We start from the raw sequence: 22,101 nt of genomic DNA on the forward strand, positions 1-22,101 counted from the left end.
GACTGACAAAGCAGTCAAAACTTTGAAATGATAAGGGTTCTTCTTTTCATCAGCAAAAATAATTTTCTTAACATCCAGGAATGTCTGCATTATTCTGAGGAATATGTGCTAGAAAGTTACACCCTGAAAAGAGGAAGTATTTGGAGATAGACAGTGGTAGTGCATGCTTGAAGACATTTTGTTTTGAATTTCTGTAGACCTTTAAGGTTATGCTGAAAAAAACATAAGCTTAGTCAGAATTCAAGCAAAATCAGGGTTTATAGAGATTTTCTTCATAATTTGCCACTGTGATCAGCTATTCAGAAAAAAAAATATACATCAGCATCTGTTGTGACCTGAAAAAAGTGTCAGAGTGAAGACATAACAGCACTCTATCCCACTTTGCCTGTGTAATTGTAATGACTCAGAGCCAAAAGCCCATAAAGAACAAGACCAGCCGTGAGGCACTCTGTAAAAATGCTGGCGATACCGTGCAGAGCTAGTGAACGATGAATCCTGGTTTCCAAAACCTTGCCTTACTTGCCTGTGTTCACCCGAAGGCGGTGGGTAGGCGTGGATCCGTGTCTGTAGGAAGCCACAGGGTGGCAGCGCTGCCCCACGCCAGTGTGAAGCCAGCTTGGGAACAGGAGAGCGAAACCACGTACTCCCAGCTGATTTGAAGTGAGAACTTGAAATACTTATTTTTGACAAGCAGACCTAGTCATGCATTTCAAGGATTAAACTGAATCTAGCAGAAGAAAACACGCCAACTCTGCAGAATTCAAAATTTAAATTTCATACCGTTCCTCCTATCCTAATTAAAGCTATTTTGCTACCACATCACATAAGCAAAGTACATAATTACAGAACCTCTATTTCAGAAAATGGTCAATTCAGTGAATACTCTGCACTACACCCGAATAAATATACATTTATATAATTTTCATATAAAGACCAAAATTCTTGATAAATCTGAAGTCAACTTGGCATCTACTTAATTTCTCAGTCTGGGTGGCGAGTCCTTAATGAGCCACATTCCTGGGCTCCCATGTGAAGCACAACAACTTTTCCAAGAGAAAATATAAGTGTAGCTGAAAGGTAGTTCATCACATAGGCTCTACTCCCTAGACAGCACAGGTGGGACAATGCCAGATTTAGGGGACTGTCCTGGACAGAGAGAACCAGTGCCATCCAGGCACTCCCACTGTATCCACATGTCCTATTCCTTCTGCCCTCTAAGCATGCACCATGTGCTCACTTTGCAAGGATGAAAAGATTTGCACGTTGAATGAGCTCAAAGCAGCAGTCTTTATACTTTAGTAGTTTTAACATTAGAATCACCAAAAAAAAATACTGAGAGCCTTGCAGAACTCACACTTGCCGGACTTGGGCATATTTGTGACTTCTCAGTCACCTGTTCATATCTTTGTTTCACTTGGGGTGAGCAGTCTGCTCATACACCAAGCTCCCACAGGTTATTACTGCTGTGGACTATCCCTTCAGTACCAAATAAAGTCACTTCAAAAAACAACAACAGCAACAACAACAAAAACAAACCAAAACTAAAATAATTTTTAAGACAAAGAGACAGTGACCAGAGTTCTGCTGTAGTGCAATATGCGTGTATGGAGCAGCAATGCACGTATGGCAGCATGCTGTTGCAGCGAGCCCTAGTGCCTGCTGGCTCCTGTCAGACCAACGCTGACCACTCGGTTCGGTCAGAGTGCGTGTGGAGCAGCCAGGCCAGAGACCAAGGGGGCTGCAGCAAGCCAGAGAGGTGCCCAGGCCAGGACCTCACAGAAAGGCCTGGTGCGGGCCACGAGTGCTCACAAGGACCGAGCTGCAAACTGCATCAGCTTTCCAGCGGCTTGGCTTGCTAAGGCGCTGCCTTGGACGTGCTCGAGCTGACGCTTGCTATCAGTTTTACAAGCTTCAGGACACGAGACAATGGCAGAAACTGATGCACAGAAAATTCCAGCTGAACACGAGGAAGAGCTTTACAGTGCGGGTGACCGCTCACTGGAACAGAATGTCCAGAGAGGTTGTGGGGTCTCCCTCAGTGGAGATACTCATGAACCGTCCGGACACATTCCTGTGCCACGTGCTGTGGCACGGCCCTGCTTGAGCAGGGAGGTCGGAGGAGATGACCCGCTGCCGTCCTTTCCGACGAGGCCCGCTCCTAGACTCCGTGCGGAGCGGCGCGCCGCGGGCCCGTCCGGGGAGCGCCGCGGCTCCGGGGGCGGCGGACGACAGCGGAAGCGCGGCAAGCGCGGCCCCCTCGCTCCCCCCCTCCCGCCGCCTTGACTTCCGGCGGCCGCTCTAGCCGCGCCGCGTCTATGCCCGCGGTGCTGGGGGATGTTTATTGTCGCGGCGAGTCGGCCCAGCACCCGGAACGCTGCCGGGCCACCGGCACCCACCGACCGGCACCGCGCTGCGCCGCGCCCTGCCCTGCCCTGACCGCCGCCCTCCCGCACGGTAACGGCCGCCGCCCGCCTACGGGCCGCGCTCCTCCTTCTACTCCCCCTCCTCCCCCTCTCCGCGTCTTGGGTCCGCGGGCCCGGCCTGGCGGGAGCCCCCGCCGCCGCCGTTGAGCCCCCGCCCCTCTCCGCCGCCGCTGCTGCCCGGCCGAGGTGAGGGAGGCGGCGCGGGCCCTCCCCGCCCCGCCGCGGCCCTGCCGGTGCCTCCCGCCGCGGTGCCGATCGCGCCCGGGGCGGGAGGGTGAGCGTGGCCGGGGCCGCCGAGGCAGGGAGCGGGAGAAGGGGCAGGGCATCCTGCGGAGGAACGTCCCTGTCCCCGAGAAGCCCGGCCGGCCCGCGCCCGCCCCCGAGGGCTTTGTGGCGGCCCCGTGCCCTGCGGCAGCCGATGCCCGCAGAAGCCGGCGCTGCCGAGCGGCGGAGCACGGCGTGGCCGGGCCGCCCTGCTGCCTGCGCTTTGTTTGTGCCGTGCCGGCCACAGAAGTTTCGGGCTGGGATTGGGGGGGCAAGAAATAGTTACTGAGCAGAGCGTTGTGACTGTGGGGCATACAGTGAGATTCCCAGCAGCGGGAATAGGGAAGGGTGCTCGTGCTTCCTCAGCTGGGACGCGCAAACGGTAAAAGTGTTTGACTGAGAGGGGGTGAGAGGCTTACCCGTTGCCTTAAAATGTTTTGTTACAGCTGAATATTTTTACTTACGACATTTCATCGTTTTGGCATGGCCACTTAACCTGTTAGTTCAGACTTTTGTCATGCTTACGATGCTTTTACACGTATTATCAAGACCAAACGGATTCTTCTTGATGCTTGGCATTCAAGTATTCCTGAATGTTCTGAGGGAAAGATGGCACAAACTTGAGTTCAAGTGCATCTTGCTTTGAATATGAATGGACCTTTTGATGAGAGAAAGATTTGAGGATAATGGTGTGTTATGAATTATTTAAAATATGCTTTCTTGTCTTGCTCTATACACTGTTTGGTTTTATTATTGCAAGTGGATTTGTGTTGGATGACCTCAAGGAGATGCAGTAGACTTATCCAAGAGCAGGGCTGAAGTCCTACTTGCTTGTGATATAGCTGATATTATGACTCTGTGCATGGATCTAATTTAACAAATCCCTGCTTTGATACTGACTTTGCATGTATTTCAAGATTTTATCCCCAAAATATAAATGGTCATGACTCTGAAAATCCTGAAAGGTGGGAATAGTAGCTTCAAGATGGCCTTTTGCTTTAGGCATAGTTTAATTTGCCACTGCAACAGAAAGTAAAAGCGTGCCCACTAGCTCTGTGGCTGGAAGTAAGAAAGAAGTTTGGAGCAGAGGATGTTTTGCACAGACAGTAGTAGCTATGTTGCTCTTGGTTCTTGGACACCATATGTGTTTAAGGATTCAAGCAGATTTCAGAGGTCTGTCACCTCCGGCCTTTCATATGGACCTGTTTCCTGGAGCTGAACACAAATCTTTAAAAGTACATCTTCAGTGGAAGGATGGAATTGTCTCTCCCCATTCCTGACAGGGTTTATTTATTCTCCATTCTCATACGGAAACATCCTGTAGAGGTTCATGTCAACTTCTTCAAAGATGCCTTTCAGACTTTAGTTTGACAAATGTCTACTGACACAGTAGTGACCAATATCCCTTCAGCTGCACTGTTGGAATTGTTTGTGGAGTTGGTCAGTTCTTGAACTGCTTTGGAGAAAGGTTAAAAATAACCAGTAAAAGTTGCTTATACTTGGACTGTTGGTGAAAAAGGTGTTTATTAAACTGTTCTGACATTAACATAACCATTGTTAGATATCCCCCATCTACCTTCATAGCTCTGAGTTTCTTGGATCAAAGGTAGTCAAGAGCTTAAAATAATACTTTGTTTATATACCCCATCCCAAGTGACTTTCCTCTTTATTTGATGATGGTACTGTGGTTGGTTTGGAACTTTCTGAAGACAGAGTGCTGGCTTTTTTTAAGATTGTAAGATTTCCATGCAGGGTATTTTGTCTTCACATGTGTTTATAGAGTATCTAAAATAGTATGTCTATGATTCTAACAGTGGAGGTAGAGGTAATGCTTTAGGAACCTGAGTGTTCATTCCTCCCTCCAAAGTATTTCTTATTCTGTGGAGTTTCTCTGGTTTCAGTGTAGGATACATTACAGTGTCAAATATCTTTGCATTAGCTTTTGTTGTTGTTTTTATTTTTGTGTTAATTATGGTGCTTAATCTATCTACTTTTTTTTCCTTCCTGTTTTGGTTTGTTTTTTTTTTTCTCTTAGGGTAATATTCCACATGTATCCCTGAAATCTGTGTTGAAAAGAAAGAACGATCTTCTAAAATTTCCCTAATGAAACAAAATGATTCAAACCTCTGTAGAGATGTATTTATATTTGTTTCCTCTTGTTGGGACATATTGTGTTACACTGATGCAAAACAACTTGAAATCAAAGCTAGCTAGTTTCTTGTGTTGGAGAAAGTCAAATGAAGTGCATAATTTAAAAAAAATGCTGCACAAGTAGACAAATCATTTTCAAATTTAATCTATTATTAAATTAGCATTAATAATTAATAATTAGCAACAATAATTTTTGAAATGAGATTTCAAATTTTGCCAAAATTCTACAGTTCACATGAGAGAACCTTCAAAGGACAAAGTTAATCAACAAAACCTAAGATGAGCTCAATAGAATCAACTTAAACATTTGCAAATCTGGAACTGGAGAGAACCAGATGTTTGGTTTCTACTCAGCCTCTGTGTTCTGCAAGTATAACTGCATAAGTATGGAATATAAATAGACTTATATGTAAGGAGCATTATTTTCCTCATTTTGCAGAAAATATCTAGATATGCAGAAATTGAGGTTTTGGGAAATAAGTCAGAGCTAAGGTAGTGTGTATGAATGGCAGAGAATACAATAGACAGCTGGGAAAGAGGAGGATCAGAATGTTCCAGCTGGTCATGCTTGCTAGAGATACATGTAAATAAGAGCAACATCTTTCTTTCTTGGACTTTGTTAGATAACTTTTGTAAATACGTTCCTCAGATTTTTTTTTTTTTGTGTGTGTGTGTGTGTTGTCCATGTATTTTTAAAGAAAGTTTAAGTTGCATTTGCTCTCATGGTTCCTCTGAATTTGAAGTTATTTAAGGCTTCCAAAAGAAAAAGTAAGAGGACAACTTCTCTGTAGATTATTTTTTCCTTCTTTTTAAGTAAGTTGTGAGACATTAAAATGAATGCTTAAATCAAAGATTGTGGTACCTTAAGGCTTGCTTACTGTTTGGTCACGAGTATCCAAGCTTAGAAACATTTTGGTTTACCCAGTCTTTCCCATTCATGCGTTGGAAGAGTTTTAACGTTGTATTTGTGTGCTTAATAGGAATGGGTGTGTTCAAAATTATGGACATAATATATAGAATTCCAAGTTAAAAAGTCCCTCCTTTAGGATCTGATGTCTTGAGTTTTCAGAACATGGCTAATTAAAATGGGGGCACACCGCTGTCATCTGTGTAATTTGCCTCCTCTTAATATCTATGCAAGTAGATTGTACTTACAACCAAGATACATTGTAATTGCTGAAAACATCCTTACTGACAGCTCCACAGCTGCCTTTTTGCCCTAATAATAGATCTTTTCTTTTTAAATTGTAATTTTTCTCTCTTTTCAACCACTTTCCTTTGTTCTGAATGAGCACGTGACTTTTCTCCCTGGATCTTTTTAAGATAAGCCATGTTTTATGGGGACATTATCATACAGTATTATGGTTTGCTCAGATGTTAGCAACCTTTCAATGGTGTTATGCATGATGCTGATGTTCTTTCAGAATGTAGAGGCTGAGTGTTCCAGCAGATGTTCACTGACAGTAGGGAGATGATGCTGAGGTATCTATTGGAGGTATCTTGTGTACAATCTTTTCTGGGTTCCAGTAAATGAACTCAGCAAGAGCCAGGAGTTGGAGCCAGGGTGAAAAACAAATGCCTCTCTGAAGATGCCACGGGTTCCAGTTCCGTGCTGGCCCTGCCTGCATGCCATTCAAAATTTGCACATGTGCTATCTTTGGATCTGGTGCCATAAATTACTTGCCCAATCTGTAGTAGTCCATCAAAACCAGATGGAATAAGTAATTTCTGACTTTGAGGATTCATGTATTTTTTGTTCAATAAAAAAAGATTAGAAAAGGGATCTGGGAGTACTAATTAGTTACTGTTTGTTCTCTTCTTTGCCTGCATTCCCTCCACCCCCCCACATAACCTTTGGTTTTCCTGTTTTCCTTTTGCTGTTTCTTCATCTCTTTTCTGTGTTATCATCCATCTTGCCTTTTCTTATATTGGACAAACCAATAATTACAGAATAATTCTTTCAGCATGGAACAAGCTGCAGAGTTTAAGAAATAACCAACACAGCAGCTGACCCAGTACATTGTGCATATCTGCATGTAGTTTGTTACTTCTGTGTTGTCAGTGAGCGGTAGTCAAAGAGGCACCTTGAGTTCTTGATTACAGACTATGGCCTGATGTTTAGGAAGGTGTAGTCAAATGAAAACACTGATAATAACATTAATGTTGTATCTTGAAGATTTCTAATATAGAACATAAGGCAAAAACATTTAAATTGATATAAATACATCATAGTCTGTTAGGAATATTGTTCTTAATGCATGGTGTCCTGCTTCTTCCATGGCAATGACCATGTGGAGCATTTCACATGTGTGACAGTTTTTTATTTGATTTTGTTCTTTGCTTTCTTTTTTGTTTATTTTGGATTAAATACTGCTAAAATGTTAAAGTCCTTTTCACTGTATACCAGTGACCATGCTCTTGTCCCCTCTCATTTCTTTACCTGAGATCTATTTGAGGTGCCTGCTGTCTTGGCTTTGTATGGTTACAGAAGAGATGTCAGGCATTCTTGGGCTGGGATGAGTGGTAGCCCAGCTGCTGGTGTTAGGTTTCTCTTTCCCAGCTGAGGTGTGTGTGAGGAGTGTCACCTTTGATGTGCATGGGCAGCCTGGATGCTTCCTGGATGCCTTAGGTTTGCAGTGTATGCACTGGGCAGCCACCCTGTGCCTTCACAGTTACCCGTGCTTTTTCTCAGAAACATTCCATCTCACTGCCCGTACAGTGCCTTCCTGTGGGCAGTGCAGAGGGTCAGCCCAGGCTAGTGCTGCCACCAGGACATTTTGTATAGTTTGCTTTAAGCTATTATTGGGAGAGGTAGGCCAAGAGTGCTGGGTGAAGATGGGAAAGCTGTGGTAGCAGGCTGTCTACAGACTGCAGTTTGTGTAACTGGTGTTAGTTCAAAGTTATTCATAGGCTCATCCATTCCAACACAAATGTCAAACTGTTCAGATTTATCAACTTCAGCAGTCAGAGAAGTGTATTTTCCTGAGGTGTCTAATGACGTCCTCAAACAAGCTGAGGAAAGATTATCCATTGGAGCTATGGAAGAAGTTTCAGTAATCTTTACAGTGTCTTAATATACTTAGCAAGAATTGTAACATAATTAACTGGCAATTTAAAATATATATATATGTATGTGTGTGTGTGTGTTTGTGTGTGTATGCACTTCAATACATTCATTTCTGTTAAGTCTGGCAACATGGTTTTGAACAAGTTAGCTCCTATTTTCTAGAACAAAGGATGCAGACCTCCCCCTCCCTTCACACTGTTAAATGAGTCAGAGTGTAGTGACTTCTGCTTCTCATCTTTTTTAAGGGGCAAATGTATACAATGGCATTAATAGGCAATTTTCTATTGGTATGTTTAATTTTACCATTTTTGCTTCTCAGGATGTGATCTTCGTGGTGAGCTGGTGGGAAAATTGAGTTGTAAATCACCCCAATGGATGCGGACAGTGATGTTGCACTGGACATTTTAATCACAAATGTAGTGTGTGTTTTTAGAACAAGATGTCATTTAAACTTGAGGAAGATTGCATTAGAGGGAGCAAATGTGATATACAAGCGTGATGTTGGGGTAAGAGATTTAGCATACTTCAGTTATCTGTTTTTAGAAATATTCCTTAAGCTGAACATTCTTCTGCTTAACACCTGTGTATGGTGGATAGAGAAAAACAGAATTTTTGTTCTCTGTTTCTCTTGCTGTAGCTACTTAGTCATTAATACACTACTTGTATGGTAATGGGAGTGATGAAATGCTGTGTCAGGAGACAGCACTTGGTGAGGTGAATATTGGGTACAAGGTATGTGATGAGGCCTCCTACACCTCAGGGTCTGTTCTGCCTCCCAAAATTTGATGTCTGTGTCAAGAAAATATATCTTGATAAGGAGTCAGAAATGTCAAATCACTGTAATAAGAAAAAAATCAGCATGGTGCTTATAGTGAAAAATACCTTCATTTGTGTACACTGAGTCACTGGCTGTTTGGTGCTTATTTTGCTCTTCTCAGGAGCTAGGGTTTTTAATTACTGAAAGAGGTGAAGGAGCAGTTCAAGCCTATCAAAACTAAAGGGAGTTTCACTGTAACTTTAGTTGATTTGGGTAACAGGTAACTTTTTTCCCAGTATGAAATTGAATTACTACTAATTTCCAATTGTTCTACTTTTCTTTTTTAGAAGGTTTTAATGAAGCTTAGGAAACCTAGGATTACGGCCACAATTTGGTCCTCAGGAAAAGTTATTTGCACAGGAGCCACAAGGTGAGTTCATGAAGATTCTTTCTCTAGGTCTAAATCCTTGTGCATTTTAATGTACAACATTGTAAATGAAGAAGAGGTGGTACTTGCTGCTGCTTAGATTGGCTCACACTGTAGATCTACATCACATGTAGATCCTTGTCAAGCTTTGTATTTGGGAGGAAGTTTTCTGTGTGAAGTGTTTGTCTCAGTGTTGAAATCTTAAACATCATTTTAGCCTTCTTGGGAGAGCAGGAGGGAAAACTGCCTTATTAAGAAAATCCAAAAGAGGTTTGAGCAGTCTTTAAGAATTCTGTGTGTTTAGCTAGAATTTGAGCCTGGGGAAGGGATGACCTTTCCTGAGGATATCTCTTATTTTTTCACAAAACCCCACCTGAATTAATCAAGTTTTACGGTGTTGAAGGACTGGAAAGAAGCAAAAGCAGGCTCTCAGTTCAGATAGATCTGACACTCAGTAAACTCTTAAGAGCTGAATTCCTTTAAGATATATCTGCATTTCAAAGTAAGGATAAGGTAAGGTAAAATAGTAAAATTGCATGCTTTCTGTCTATGATCTCTGTTCCAAAATTAAAGAGGATTGTTCAGGATGTTAACTCCAGACTATCCATGATCTTATTTATCTGTTAAGGGCACTTAAAATCATGTATGATTAAAACATGTCTCTCACTTCAGCTGAGGCCAAGTGCTAAGATATTCTTCAAACGGGCATGAAGGACTCCATTGGAATGTCTATCTAGTTGAAATGTAATACTTAGAGTAGGATGAAGAGAAGCTGTCCCTGAGATCATGGTTGATATGCTACATTGTATAATAGTTCATTTTGTAGTCTGAGTAGCTATTGTGTGTGTGTGCACAACTGTATACTTTTGTTAATGCTAGACCCTTTCCTTTCTCCTTTGTAGTGAAGAAGAAGCTAAATTTGGTGCCAGACGACTAGCTCGTAGTCTACAGAAACTAGGTTTTCAGGTAATTCTGATGTAAAAGGACTTGCTTGACTCAAGCAATGCTGGTAGTTCATTTTTTAGAAAGAAACAAAGAAGTGAGAGCATAATGATTTAGCAGTTAACATGTTTTCTCTCAGATGCCCCTTTTGTGTCGGAATACATTTTCCAGATGCTGGTTAAAGAGAAGATGTTTTATTTTGTGGATTTGACTTTTGTTTGGCAGCTCAGAGCAGTGCTTCTTCACTGGATAATGAACAACAAAATTTGTTTAATATGTAAACCACCCACAGATGTGTGGGTGAATTAGAATAGAATTTACAATATCTCAAAATATTTATTTGGAAAATGCTGAATCTTTACTGTAATTTGAACATAATTTTCTCTCATTTCTGATGGAATAGCAGATACATTTCCATCTTAATAAGGACAAGTTTGAGCCTCTTAAATTAAAGAGGAAGGAAAAAAGTCCTCCTGCACTGTCATGTTTCACAGCTGGAAATAAGCCAAATAAAATACTTAGGGCAGGAAACACCCTCTTTTATCTGAGTTTGTGTTAGCATTACCAGTCAGGAACACCACATGCATTTTATAGTAAGGGTTGAAAAACAGCAACATGAACCACTTAAAATGACATGATTTGATACTCTAAAACTTCCTGATAGTCTGTTGTGCTGTTTACCTGCAAGTTCAGTTTAGGGACAGACAATTAAATAGACACAGTAGCTGTCATTTTTAGGGAGAGACTACTTTTGATGATAGTACATAAAGGCAGTGGTGACAGCCTATGCTGGTAATGCTGCAAGAGACCCCAGCAAAAGTGTGACAATCCTATTGTCACAAATGTATACTTTTCACCCAGCCCTTTGAAGTTGGAATGGAATGTTGTCAGTGAGGTGCACAGTACTTCAGGGTGGACACACCAAGTTTTGTCATAAAGTGAGGAGTTTGTATCTTGAAGATTAAGTTGATTTGAGGCTAAGTTGCTTCTTTCTAACTATCTTTCTAAATATATTTCTAGTATCTTTCTAAAAAGTACAGATTGAAGAACAGCCATTTAAACTTTAGGCAATTGCAGAAAATGAGCAAAAGTTTCCCCAGTGACACTGCCAACACTGACCTCTCAGCAGTGTGGTTTCTTCGTATGGTGGTTGTCTGTTGGCTATTTTGTTGTCATCTAAAATGTCTGTGGTAAAGAATAACTAAAAGTTACTCAAATAGTTTGAATTGGGTTTCAGAAAGTTAGAGTAGAAAACCAGTTTGCTCTACTGGCCACTGGACATTTAAAGCAAAACAGTTGTCACCTTTTTTCTTATTCTTAGCTCTAATATAATTGGTGTATAGCATCAAGGCACTAAAGAAGTTTGCAACAATATTTAAGCTTTTTCTCTGGTTACTCTGATGTTCCATGAGCTGTTAAATTTAGTTTCTTTTCAGTGGGGAGGTGTTTAGTTTCAGTTGAGTTTCTGTGTCTCATCCTTAAACTGTACTATAACCATACTGCTGTAGTGACCATGATACAACTGTGAGGTATCTAGTTCAGCAGTTACTCCACCACAGAAGGATAATGTAAATTATCTGAGTCCATTAAGTACTCTTTAGATGCCTGCTGGAAAGGTATCCATCTCAAGGTTCTAATTTTGACTCATGAAAATATTCTAAGTTGTAGCCTTGTGTTTTTTGCGCAACCAATGCATCTGACTTGCTGTAAAGTAAATTTCTAATGTCTTTTTTTCCCATCTCTTTTGAAAAGGTAATTTTCACAGATTTTAAAGTTGTGAATGTTTTAGCAGTGTGCAACATGCCCTTTGAGATCAGATTACCGGAATTTACGAAGAATAACAGACCTCATGCGAGGTACGTAGGACTTTAAAGAATTCCCTTAAGCTTTTATTTTTCATTTCTAGATCTCTCTTTTTTACTTTTCATTTTGTTTTCTAGTTATGAACCAGAACTTCATCCTGCCGTGTGTTACAGAATAAAATCTCTCAGAGCTACCTTACAGATTTTTTCCACAGGCAGTATCACAGTTACAGGTATTTTAATGTCAAAAAATAAATATTTAACTTGTTGGGAATATTTAACTTTAGAGCCAGTAGGTTTGGGAAAGCAAGATGTTTAAAACAATCAAAAGGTAATGTTGACAAGATTTAGTTTCCCCTTGCTTGCACCTAGTTTGTTTTTGAGTGAAAGTGCTGGAAGAGCTGTAGAGGAAGCATTATTATTGGTAGGTTCAAAAAATTAGTTAGACTGAATGTACATGGTCTGTTTTTTTCATGAAACCAAAAGTAAAATAGCACTTAAGAATGCAGGTAGTTATTGTTTTTTAAAACATTTGAATTTTCTTCCTTTTTTCTTCCATTTGTAGTGTTAATTACACTGCATTTAGCATTAACATCCCTTCCATAAATACATATTTCCAAACTGCAGATTTATGGAAACTCAGAAGATAGCATAGCATTTTGTCACAAATGAGGCTCACCAATATTTGCAGTTCTTCAGACTTGTGCTGTCTTCTGTTAAAGCTCAGCTAAGAGAAACACCAGTGAATCACAGGCATCAGTGATTTTTTTCCCATGTAATCAGAGACATGATTGTCCTGGGTCTTGGAGAGGCCATGCCATTTATTTCCTCTCTCTTCATCATTTTCGTTTTTCATTCTCTTTTCTGTTTGCTTGTGAGATGTCCACCACCAGTGTCTAGGTAGAAGAAGTCATGTTTTTCAGAGAATAAAAGTTTAAATGTTACAGAACCAAAAAAATCATTGTGTATCACTTTAGCGAGAATTATGTCTTGCAATTGTTAGAGCTCAGCTACTGGTTCAGAAGCTGGGTAAGGATTTTTTTTATTTTCACATCTTAATTCCTTTACAAATGCATGTACTTATGCAGAACATTTCCGACAAGATATTGGAAGCAGTGTTTTCTAAAGGAGACAAACTTCCATCAGATTCGGTAATCTAAAAAAGAAGGGCTAAAAAGTATTTCAAGATTGCAGTATATGTTTGGAACAGTGCAACTAGTCTTACCAAAACTGGAAACTAAATTTAAAATAAATAAGAAGCCTTAGTATCACTACAGTAATAAAAAGCTCTCAGCATGTCTTGTCAGCCTCCTGATGAGATTCAGCTTCTCTGCAAGGTTCTTACTACTTCACTGCTTACAAAATCACTTTAATATTTTCAGAATTTTCCTTTCAAATATGAAGGTAAAGATGGTAAGCATAGAATTTTTGCATCCTTCTAGTTTAGTTGTTGCAGTGAGTTTGAAAATTAACTCAGACCTGATTTTTGCCTCTCTTCTAGAGGAAAAAAATGTCCAGAGTCTTACACTTCTTATCTAAAAATGTTTTAAATTACTTTTCTGCTTTAGTGCACTCCTTCTCAAGTGCGTTCAGATGAAGTTTCTTTTAAAGATTCATGTTTCTCTAGTACTAGTACTTGTAATACCTCTGACTCAGGAAATTTTATTTGAGATACATAATTAGAAATATTAAGAAAAACAAGAAAGGTGGATTCTTTTTATGGGACAAATATAAAAATATTTCGCTACTTTCATAAAAGATAATAAAAATTACTAGCATGTAATAGAAAGAAATATTGTTTCTTTGACTCCAAAATGAGAAATGAGGCGGTTGCTTAGGGGGGTTGTGATGTTTTGTCTGTTTTTTCCTTCTCTTATATGCCCAAGAATGATGACCCAGTTTTTACATCTCTTCACACTTAGAGTATCATTTTTTTTGCTGGAACTATTTGCCTACTCATATTCTTACTTTTTGAAGGCTTCTTCTTTCCTGAGAACTTTCTTTTCTAATAGCAGCCAAAATTAAGGAGGGTGCAGTATCTACCTAAAAGACTGGTATCTTTCACCATGCTTGTTTTAAGCTGAGTGCTTCACTATACCAGTTTGAAAATATAGGAAGAATCCTATTCTTGTCCAGTTGCTTTCTGACTGAGCATGTAAAATAATAATTACTTAAGTAACTTAGGCTTAAGTTACTGTTTTTGGGAGTCATTGTAAACAGTTCTCTATACGTGGAAGAAACTTTTGAAGTCTGAAGTGGTGTTATAAAAACTCTTGAGTTCCTACTCATCAAAGCATGTGAGAAATTGCTGTTCTCCTTTATCTGCATCACCAAGCCTCTATCCAGAATTAATATCTTCTGGCATGTTACTGCTCACTTATTTGCAATCTTAATTTTTCATTGTGTAAAGTGGTCTGGTACCAGCAGAAAGCATTGCTAGGTCATTTTTCCTTTTCTTTGCCTGGATACTCATAGATAACCTTTCATATGCTTCATCCTGGGATGATAAACCTGGCTTGCACGTTTTGTCCTGAGATCAACGATGAAGCTATTTGCAAAACCAGGGACAGAAAGTAATGGTCTATAATTCTCACACCTAAAATAACCTTGTTTGAAATGTACGTCAGTTAAATCCAGCATTATTTAACAGTAGCTTTTGTTGGTAGGTTTCTAAAGCAAGAGCTAAAAGTAGCTAGGCTTGAAGAAATACGAATTCCTAGAAGACTGACATAAGTAAAAGAACTTATTTTACCTCTGCCACTCAGCCTCTTCTCTGGGCTGTTTAAGCCAGTAAATTGAAAATCAGCCAAGTTGTTATGAAATTAAATGACAGTATTATTTAACTGTAATCTATCCATTGACAAATGTAGAACATCTTGCAGATTTATTCGCAAGAAAAGACTTTCACATAAAAAGTGATCAGAGAAAAACTGTCAAGTTGGGAGAAATGGGGGAGAACTTATTGTCTGTGGTATGAAGCTGTGATTGCTAATAATATTAAGTTTTTTTTAAAGGTACTGTTGTTTTAATTTCTGTTTCCATTATTTTTCTCTTCCTACTGCATTTTTTCTTTTTTTTTTTTTTTAACTGTCCCTCAGGGCCAAACGTAAAGGCTGTTGCCAGTGCTGTGGAACAGATTTATCCATTCGTGTTTGAAAGCAGGAAATAAATTTTGTAATTCACCACTTGATGGTTAGGTTCCCTAACCGAGCACCTTCAAAGACTGCTGCACATTGGACTAAAAGCAAAAAGGAAAACTGGACCAACCATAGCAGAGGAATACAGACTCTTTTACTTGCTCGTGGCCACAGTATAGACTCCAGTTCTTTTGGATTTTACTCTTAACAGTGCTGTATTGTAAAAACAGAAGTTTACAAGATATGAAATTGCTGCTTTTAAAAAGACATTCTATTTATTTTTGCAGTAATTTCTGTGTATTCATAAGCAAAGCTGTCACGATGTGCACTACCTTTAAGACTTTTTTTTTTTTAGCTTGAGCTTGTGTTTTATTTGTGAATAGTCTTTTACATTTTTGTATGCTGAATATTGGGCACCAAAGAAGCTGTAAAAGTTATCTTTTTCACCTGATGAATGTGCACAAATAAAAGTTTGGAAAATATTTCTCTTCATACCTGTTCTGTTATGTTCCTTCCCTTTTTATATTACAATTAAAATTGTATAGTTGCAATTTAATTTGAAACAATGTAAGAATAGTCCTTTATTGATACCTTCTGTTTCTGTTTGTAGTATGTGTAAAACTGTGTGTGGGTTAGATTGAAATCTATAGTAGTTAACGTATGTTTATCTGAGGATGAAACTTGGTTTGTTCCCAGTTCTCTTAACTACATGCCAGACTTCAAGTATTTTCTTGTTGTTGCATGAAGGGAAGACGTTTCTAAATATAAAAGTCTACAGCAAGTGTTTTCCTGTAGATGAATTGTAGAATATGCTGAGTTGGAAGGGAGCCATCAGGATCACCAAATCCAACTCCTGGCCCTGCACAGGACACCCCAAGAGTCACACCATGTGCCTGAGAGCACTGTCCAAATGCTTCTTGAACTCCGTCAGGCTTGGTGCTGTCACCACTTCCCTGGGGAGCCTGTTCCAGAGCCCAGCCACCCTCTTGCGTGAAAAACCTTTTCCTGATACCTGTACTAAACCTCCTCTGACTCAGCTTCATGCTGTTTTCAAGTCCTCTCACTGATCACAAGAGTGAAGAGATCGGTACCTGCCCTTCTGCTTCCCCTCGTGAGGATGTTGAAGACCACAGTGAGGTCTCTCCTCAGTCTCTTCTTCTCCAAGCTGAACAAACCAAGTGACCTCAGCCCCTCCTCATATGGCTTCCCCTCCAGACCCTTCATCACCCTTGTGGCCCTCCCTTGGACACTTTTTGATAGCTTAATTACATTATCAACTTATGAAGCTACTGTAGAAAAAACAACTGCCTTGTCCACCTACTCAATGCAAAAGAAAAGAATTGAAATGTGAACTTCAGGAAAATTGTTGTGCTTCAACTGGAGAAGATGCTGTGGTCACTCTAATCCAGCCCCAGCCTATTGCTGAATTATTAATACAGACCTTTTCTACACTCTTCTTACTGTATACTGTTTTGATGACAGGAGCTGCCAACAAGCAATGACGCTTGATTCTGGCATGTATTATTATTATTATTGGTATTAATCTTGGACTTGGAAGCCAGTAGATGTTTCTCTCAATAAGTGCACATTTGAAACAGAAGAGAGGTGAATGCTTAAAAGTAACTGCAAATGCTACTTTTAAAAAGATACAATAAATATGTATAAATGTATGTATGTCTTTTTTCCCTATCTCACTGAACAGAAAAGTAACACTGCTCTTGCATGCTGCAGGTAATGTTAAGTCCTAGGGGGTGCTAAAAATAGTAAACTGAGCTCTTACTGTACCAGAAATCACAGCTTTGAAAGAAAGGTGGAAGAACATCTGGAGGAAGCAAATGCTTGGCATGATGGATTTCATCTGCCTGAGGGGGTGGTGTAGGACTTGGGGCTGTCCATAGTGACTTTACGCAGAAAATATGTAAAGGAAGGAGTAGTATAGAAAATGTTTCACCGAATCTTCAGAACAAAAAGAAAGAAAGAAAACTTTGCCATAAGTCGTAAGTGGTATGTTCATAAAAGCCTCTATGTAGGTGTCAGAGAATGGTTTGGGTTGGAAGGGACCTTCAAGACCATCTAGTTCCATCCCCCCTGCCATGGGTAGGGACACCTTCCACTAGACCAGGCTGCTCAGAACCCCATCCAACTTGGCCTTGAACACATCCAAGGATGGGGCATCCACTGCTCCAGGCAACCTGTTCAGTACCTCACCATCCTCACAGTAAAGAATTTCTTCCTTATATCTAGTCTGAACTTACCCTCTTTTAGTTTAAAGTTGCTCCTCTTTGTCTTGTCATTACATGCCCTTGTAAAAAATCCTTCTCCATCTTTCTTATAGGTTACTTTCAGGTAGTGGCAAGTTGCAATTAGGTCTATTTTCCAGATGAACGATCCCAATTGCGTCAGCCTTTCCTCATAGGACAGGTGCTTCCTCCCACTAATCATCTTGGTAGCCTCCTCTGGATTGACTCCAACAAGTCCATGTCCTTCCTGTGTCTGGGAACCTTGAGCTGGATGCAGCACTCCAGGTGTGGTCTCACCAGGGAGGAGCAGAGGTGCAGAATCCCCTCCCTCACTCTGCTGACCGGGCTGCTTGTGAGACAGCCCAGTACACAGCTGGCTCTCTGGGATCCAAGGGCACGTTGCTGGGTTGTGTCCAGCCTGTCATCCACCAGAACCTCCAAGTTCTTCTGGGCAGGGCTGCTGTCGATCTGTTCATCCCCAGCCTGTGCTGATACCAGGGGTTGGCCTGGACCCAGGTGCAGCACCCTGCACTTGGCCTTGTTAAACCACATGACATTCACATGGGCCCACTTCTTGAACTTATAAAGAGGGCTTATAACCATGAAGTTAGGATTAGTTGAGTTCAACAGTCAGGGAATTCAATATAGCACACTATATGTAGCAAAGTTTGCTATACCTAAATTTTCCAGCTTGTATCAAATGCAAACTCTTGACATAAGGATTTTGCGTATAGTCAAAGAAGGTATTTGAACAATAAACAAAATTGTAATGGGTTTTGAGGGACAAAGTGTAGTCCCAAACTGATGAATGAGGATTTGGCCATTGGAACTACAATAGCTATTGTTGATTAGGCTTGCCTTTTCAGATCAAATTGCAAAACTCTTGAGTGCTACCAGTGAATATCTGGAGCTTTTATGAACCATATGTGTCTCCTAAATTTATCTGTGGAGAAAGAGGAACATTTTGCTTTGTTAACACTGCCATGTAGTGTGAAATCTGTCTCTTAGAACAAAAATGAAAGCTAATAATGAGCTGCAATGTATTAAAATGGGCACTGGTTCTTTTGAACTGCTGCCTAGATCCATGCTAGCAGTTTGAAGCCTTTGCAACAATCCATAACAGAGCCAAAAAGCACACTACCAAACTTGCAGGGTAGTATTGAAGAGAATAATAGAAATAAAAGATCCCTTGAAATGTATGCCCACCTGTCCTTCAAGCTCTAAGGGAGCCTCAAACTGTGAAAACTACATTTTAAAACCTCTGATGATGAAGGGCATCTGGTGGTGTATGGTTATTCTCAGGGATATCACTCCTTTTCCTACTGCTCTAAATAGGTAGGTCCCCACCTCAGTTTGGAATAGGCCTTGCTGCTGATGTTTTCTACTGTGTGCACACACAGCCCCTTTCCCATTGTCACCAGTTAGCATTTGTCCCTTTGCTGTGATGTGCTGCCTCCACCCAGGCTCTCGCTACCAACTCCTGCATCCTCAATAGAGATCCAGGCCAGACAGTGTGTCCCAGCATGCTGGCTCTTATCTCCAGTGTGGGGAGAAATGCTTTGGATAAACGTACCTGTCAACCAATCATCTCTTCCTCAGTGACCATGTTTCCTAGAGCACTGTTGATCTGTTCCCAGTTTCTCCATGTAGATCCCATGCAAAACTCCCCACAGTGCTCAGCCGTAGCACTGGCAGTGCCAAAAAAAGTTAACTTCACATTCTTTAGAGAGAAGGGTTGGTTCTATTTATACACCCTACTAAGGGCAGTAGATTGATAACTCTGACTCATTGTTGGCTTGTGGGTTGTCACAGCTACTGGAACTTCTCCTGCAGTTGCTAGCACCATTTTATCATTCTCTGATTTGCAGTTAGTGTTACCAGAGAAATCTGTGCTTATGTTTTCAGAATTGTGTCCTGCTTTTTTCATGGATTTGCGAAGTTCTGAATTTCAACCTGGTCTTTTTTTTAGTGTTGCCTGCATATTTAATAAGCATATTCTGTTCTGTAATCCAGTCCATTGATGAAGATACTGAATAATTTTAGATCTGGGACAAATTCCTTTGTGGAGTGCTTCAGAGACCCAGGGATATGATTTGTAAAATGTTTCCCTTTTTTCCCTTATATTTTCATAGTTGATGAGACAGTGAGTGCCAGCTCTGTGTCATCAGATGTGCAGGCTTTGTTATGGAAGACTGTACAATTATGACTACATTTATAGGCTATATAAGGTTAAGTCTGTAGGACTACAATTGAGACTGTAGCTATAATGATTTTTAAAATCCTTGACTACAGCATCATCACTTTTAGAAGTTATCTGGAGGTCTATCACTGTCTCATCAGTAAAACCAATATCGAAATTGTTCTTTCTTCGGGAATATGGCACTTTTATTTATTTCTTTCTGCACTAAGTAGGTGTGCATAGGAAAAGTTTAGAAGAGCTTCCAATGATTCCAAAACCTGTGAACTGGGGAGACAGTTTATATGGTATGTTCTAAGTTAAATTTATTTTTGTAAGAACATTCAGAAAATTTATTACAGCAGAGGTTTGTTTGGGAAGCTGCAATGCTGAGAAAGATTTTGCAGAAGCCCCTCTCATAAATACAGTGCAACAGAAATTAAAAGCCATTACAGGCTTGGATTGTATGTGTGAACATCTGCTATCTAGAGGCAGCTATCAGAAAACAGTACGAGCCAGAGCAAATGGGGACACAAAAGGAAATGCAAATAGTCCACTACCTGGTAAAGCCCAGGATCAGGAAATGGATTAACTTCCTGCAATATAGTCTTAAAATACAGTAGTAGTAGTAGTAGTAGTAAATATTACTGGAATTAATCCCAGGCATCTGTTAGTGTAAGAATGATATTGACAGCATATTTGAAAGACTACCCAGAACCACTTTAATATTTCTCATTCTGGATCTGACTTAGTAGAATGCATGATATTGCTAACCATCCTCCATCATAAACATGAGGCAGGTGAAGAGATTTTCATAGATATCAGTGCTATAAAATTAAGGCTCTCATCCTGAGGTAGCTAAATTTTCAGTGACTTCAGGCAAATAACAGCCTTGGCTTCAATAGTTTGTTTTCAGGTTTTGAACATAAACTCACTGTCTTAATTAGATTTGTTCATATAAATTTGTGATGTCAGTATCAGTATCATGTGAGAATCTGATCAGAACTGATCAGCTTTGCCAGAAGTAAAACTTTATCTGTGTCAGTAACTCACTTTTCCTTCAGTGCAGAACACAGTCAGGTGGTTTTAATGCTATGAGACAGCAAATAAAGTGGGATCATGTGCTTAGCTCAAACTAGTATCTGCACTCCAGCTGGCTCTGTCAGTCTTGCTGCCTCAATGAAATTCTGGAAGAAATGCCACTTTGTGGCTACAGAGACAGTCAACATGCTTTTAAAGCATGCTTTGTTTTTGTTTTTTTTTTCCTTTAAACAAAGAACCATTCATTTATCTGCTAATAAATATTTATCTACTGATCACTCTAACGACATCTATTAACCCGCTAAGAAAAAAAAAGACCAATGTTCTTTTATGGGATCCAAACGGATTACCCTTTGTAGAGGCTTGTTGAGTACTTCAGGATACACTTGCTGAGCAATAACTAAGAATTTATGATCTGCAGTGACTACGGTTCCTGAATTCCCCGTGTGCTGTCATGTACCACACAATTCTCACTTTCTGAGTCCAAAAGTCAAAGTCTAGAGTGCCCTTTGTTGAGAAATAAAATTATTTTGGCTTCAACTCTGGTACCTTCAGTTTCCAACTTTCCTGGAAATGAGAGGCCAAAGAAATCCTTTCTCTCCTCTTCTGTAAGGTCATGGTCAGTTTAGATTAATTGATTATGCAAATTATAGAATCAATAAGATTGGAAATGAGCGCCAATATCAACGAGTCCAGTCTTTGACTAAACACCATCACACCAACTAAACCATACCACTAAGTGCCACAACCAGTTGTTCTTGAACACTTCCAGAGATGATGACTCCACCACGTCCCTGGGCAGCCCATTCCACTGCTTAACCATGTTTTCAGTGAAAAAATTCTTCCAGATACCCAGCCTGAACCTCCCCTGGAGCAGCTTGAGGCCATTTCCTCTCATCCTGTCACTGACTGCCTGGAAGAAGAGGCCTACCCCCACCTGGCTTGAATGTCTTTTCAGATAGTTGTAGAGAGTGATGCATTCAATGTTCCACATTAAACAATTTGACAACGTTTCCTGAGGAGTATTTCCTAGGTCACTGAATTCTGGCCCTACAGAGAAAATGCATGTAAAATTCCTCTTGCAAGTTGACTGTGCTCTGTGTTATAAATAACTAAGTTCAGCTGAACAAGATCCTTTTTCAAATCTTGTTAAGATGAATGCTAAATTAATTTATTAAAAGTTTATATCCAGTAGTTCTGCTCTAATGTCATCTTTTGCATTCCATAGTTGTCTATTTTTTTTTGTTCCATAGCATTGTTTTCCTTAACTTACTAACAGAGAGTTGTTAACCCTTTTCAGCCCCATTTTTGCTAGCGTAAACAGACCTGTCTTTGGTAGGATCCTTCGTGAGACTCTTTCTTCTCCTTGGCACCCTGATTCTTCTTTGCACTTCATCCAGACTGGACTCGCATTGAATATGAATAGGACAATTGTGTGCAACATTCCAGTTTCCATTCACCTCCTGTATGCAAGAAGTGAGTAACCTCAGGGGATCTGAGGGATGCTGGTTTGAAACAGAGCCTAGATTTCCAGTTAGTTATAAACTATAACAACCTTTAATGTTGGCTGTAAACTGCCACTGAAAGAAGTTCTACCAAGAAATAAAAAGAGAGTATCTCGTGTATAACAATATCACATGTCCCATAACAGTGTGAACGTCACAGAGCATTTTT

General features: G+C 40.3%; 1 protein-coding gene across 2 annotated transcripts; it reads left to right on the forward strand.

Annotated features, from left to right (window-relative positions):
- Positions 1 to 2,437: 2,437 nt before the first annotated feature.
- Positions 2,438 to 15,462, forward strand: TBPL1 (TATA-box binding protein like 1). 2 transcript variants are annotated; one of them, XM_062489989.1, is made up of 7 exons: positions 2,438 to 2,454; positions 8,225 to 8,411; positions 9,010 to 9,092; positions 9,992 to 10,055; positions 11,784 to 11,887; positions 11,972 to 12,066; positions 14,932 to 15,462. In XM_062489989.1, exons 2-7 carry the CDS (start codon positions 8,277 to 8,279, stop codon positions 15,000 to 15,002), a joined length of 552 nt encoding a protein of 183 aa, XP_062345973.1. In that variant the 5' UTR covers positions 2,438 to 2,454; positions 8,225 to 8,276; the 3' UTR covers positions 15,003 to 15,462. The 2 variants fall into 2 exon arrangements, with proteins under 2 accessions (XP_062345973.1, XP_062345972.1); XM_062489988.1 differs by lacking the exon at positions 2,438 to 2,454 and adding an exon at positions 3,005 to 3,069.
- The last annotated feature ends 6,639 nt before the right edge of the window (positions 15,463 to 22,101 follow it).

This window comes from Cinclus cinclus, chromosome 3 (assembly GCF_963662255.1).
Source record: "Cinclus cinclus chromosome 3, bCinCin1.1, whole genome shotgun sequence".
Taxonomy (NCBI): domain Eukaryota; kingdom Metazoa; phylum Chordata; class Aves; order Passeriformes; family Cinclidae; genus Cinclus; species Cinclus cinclus.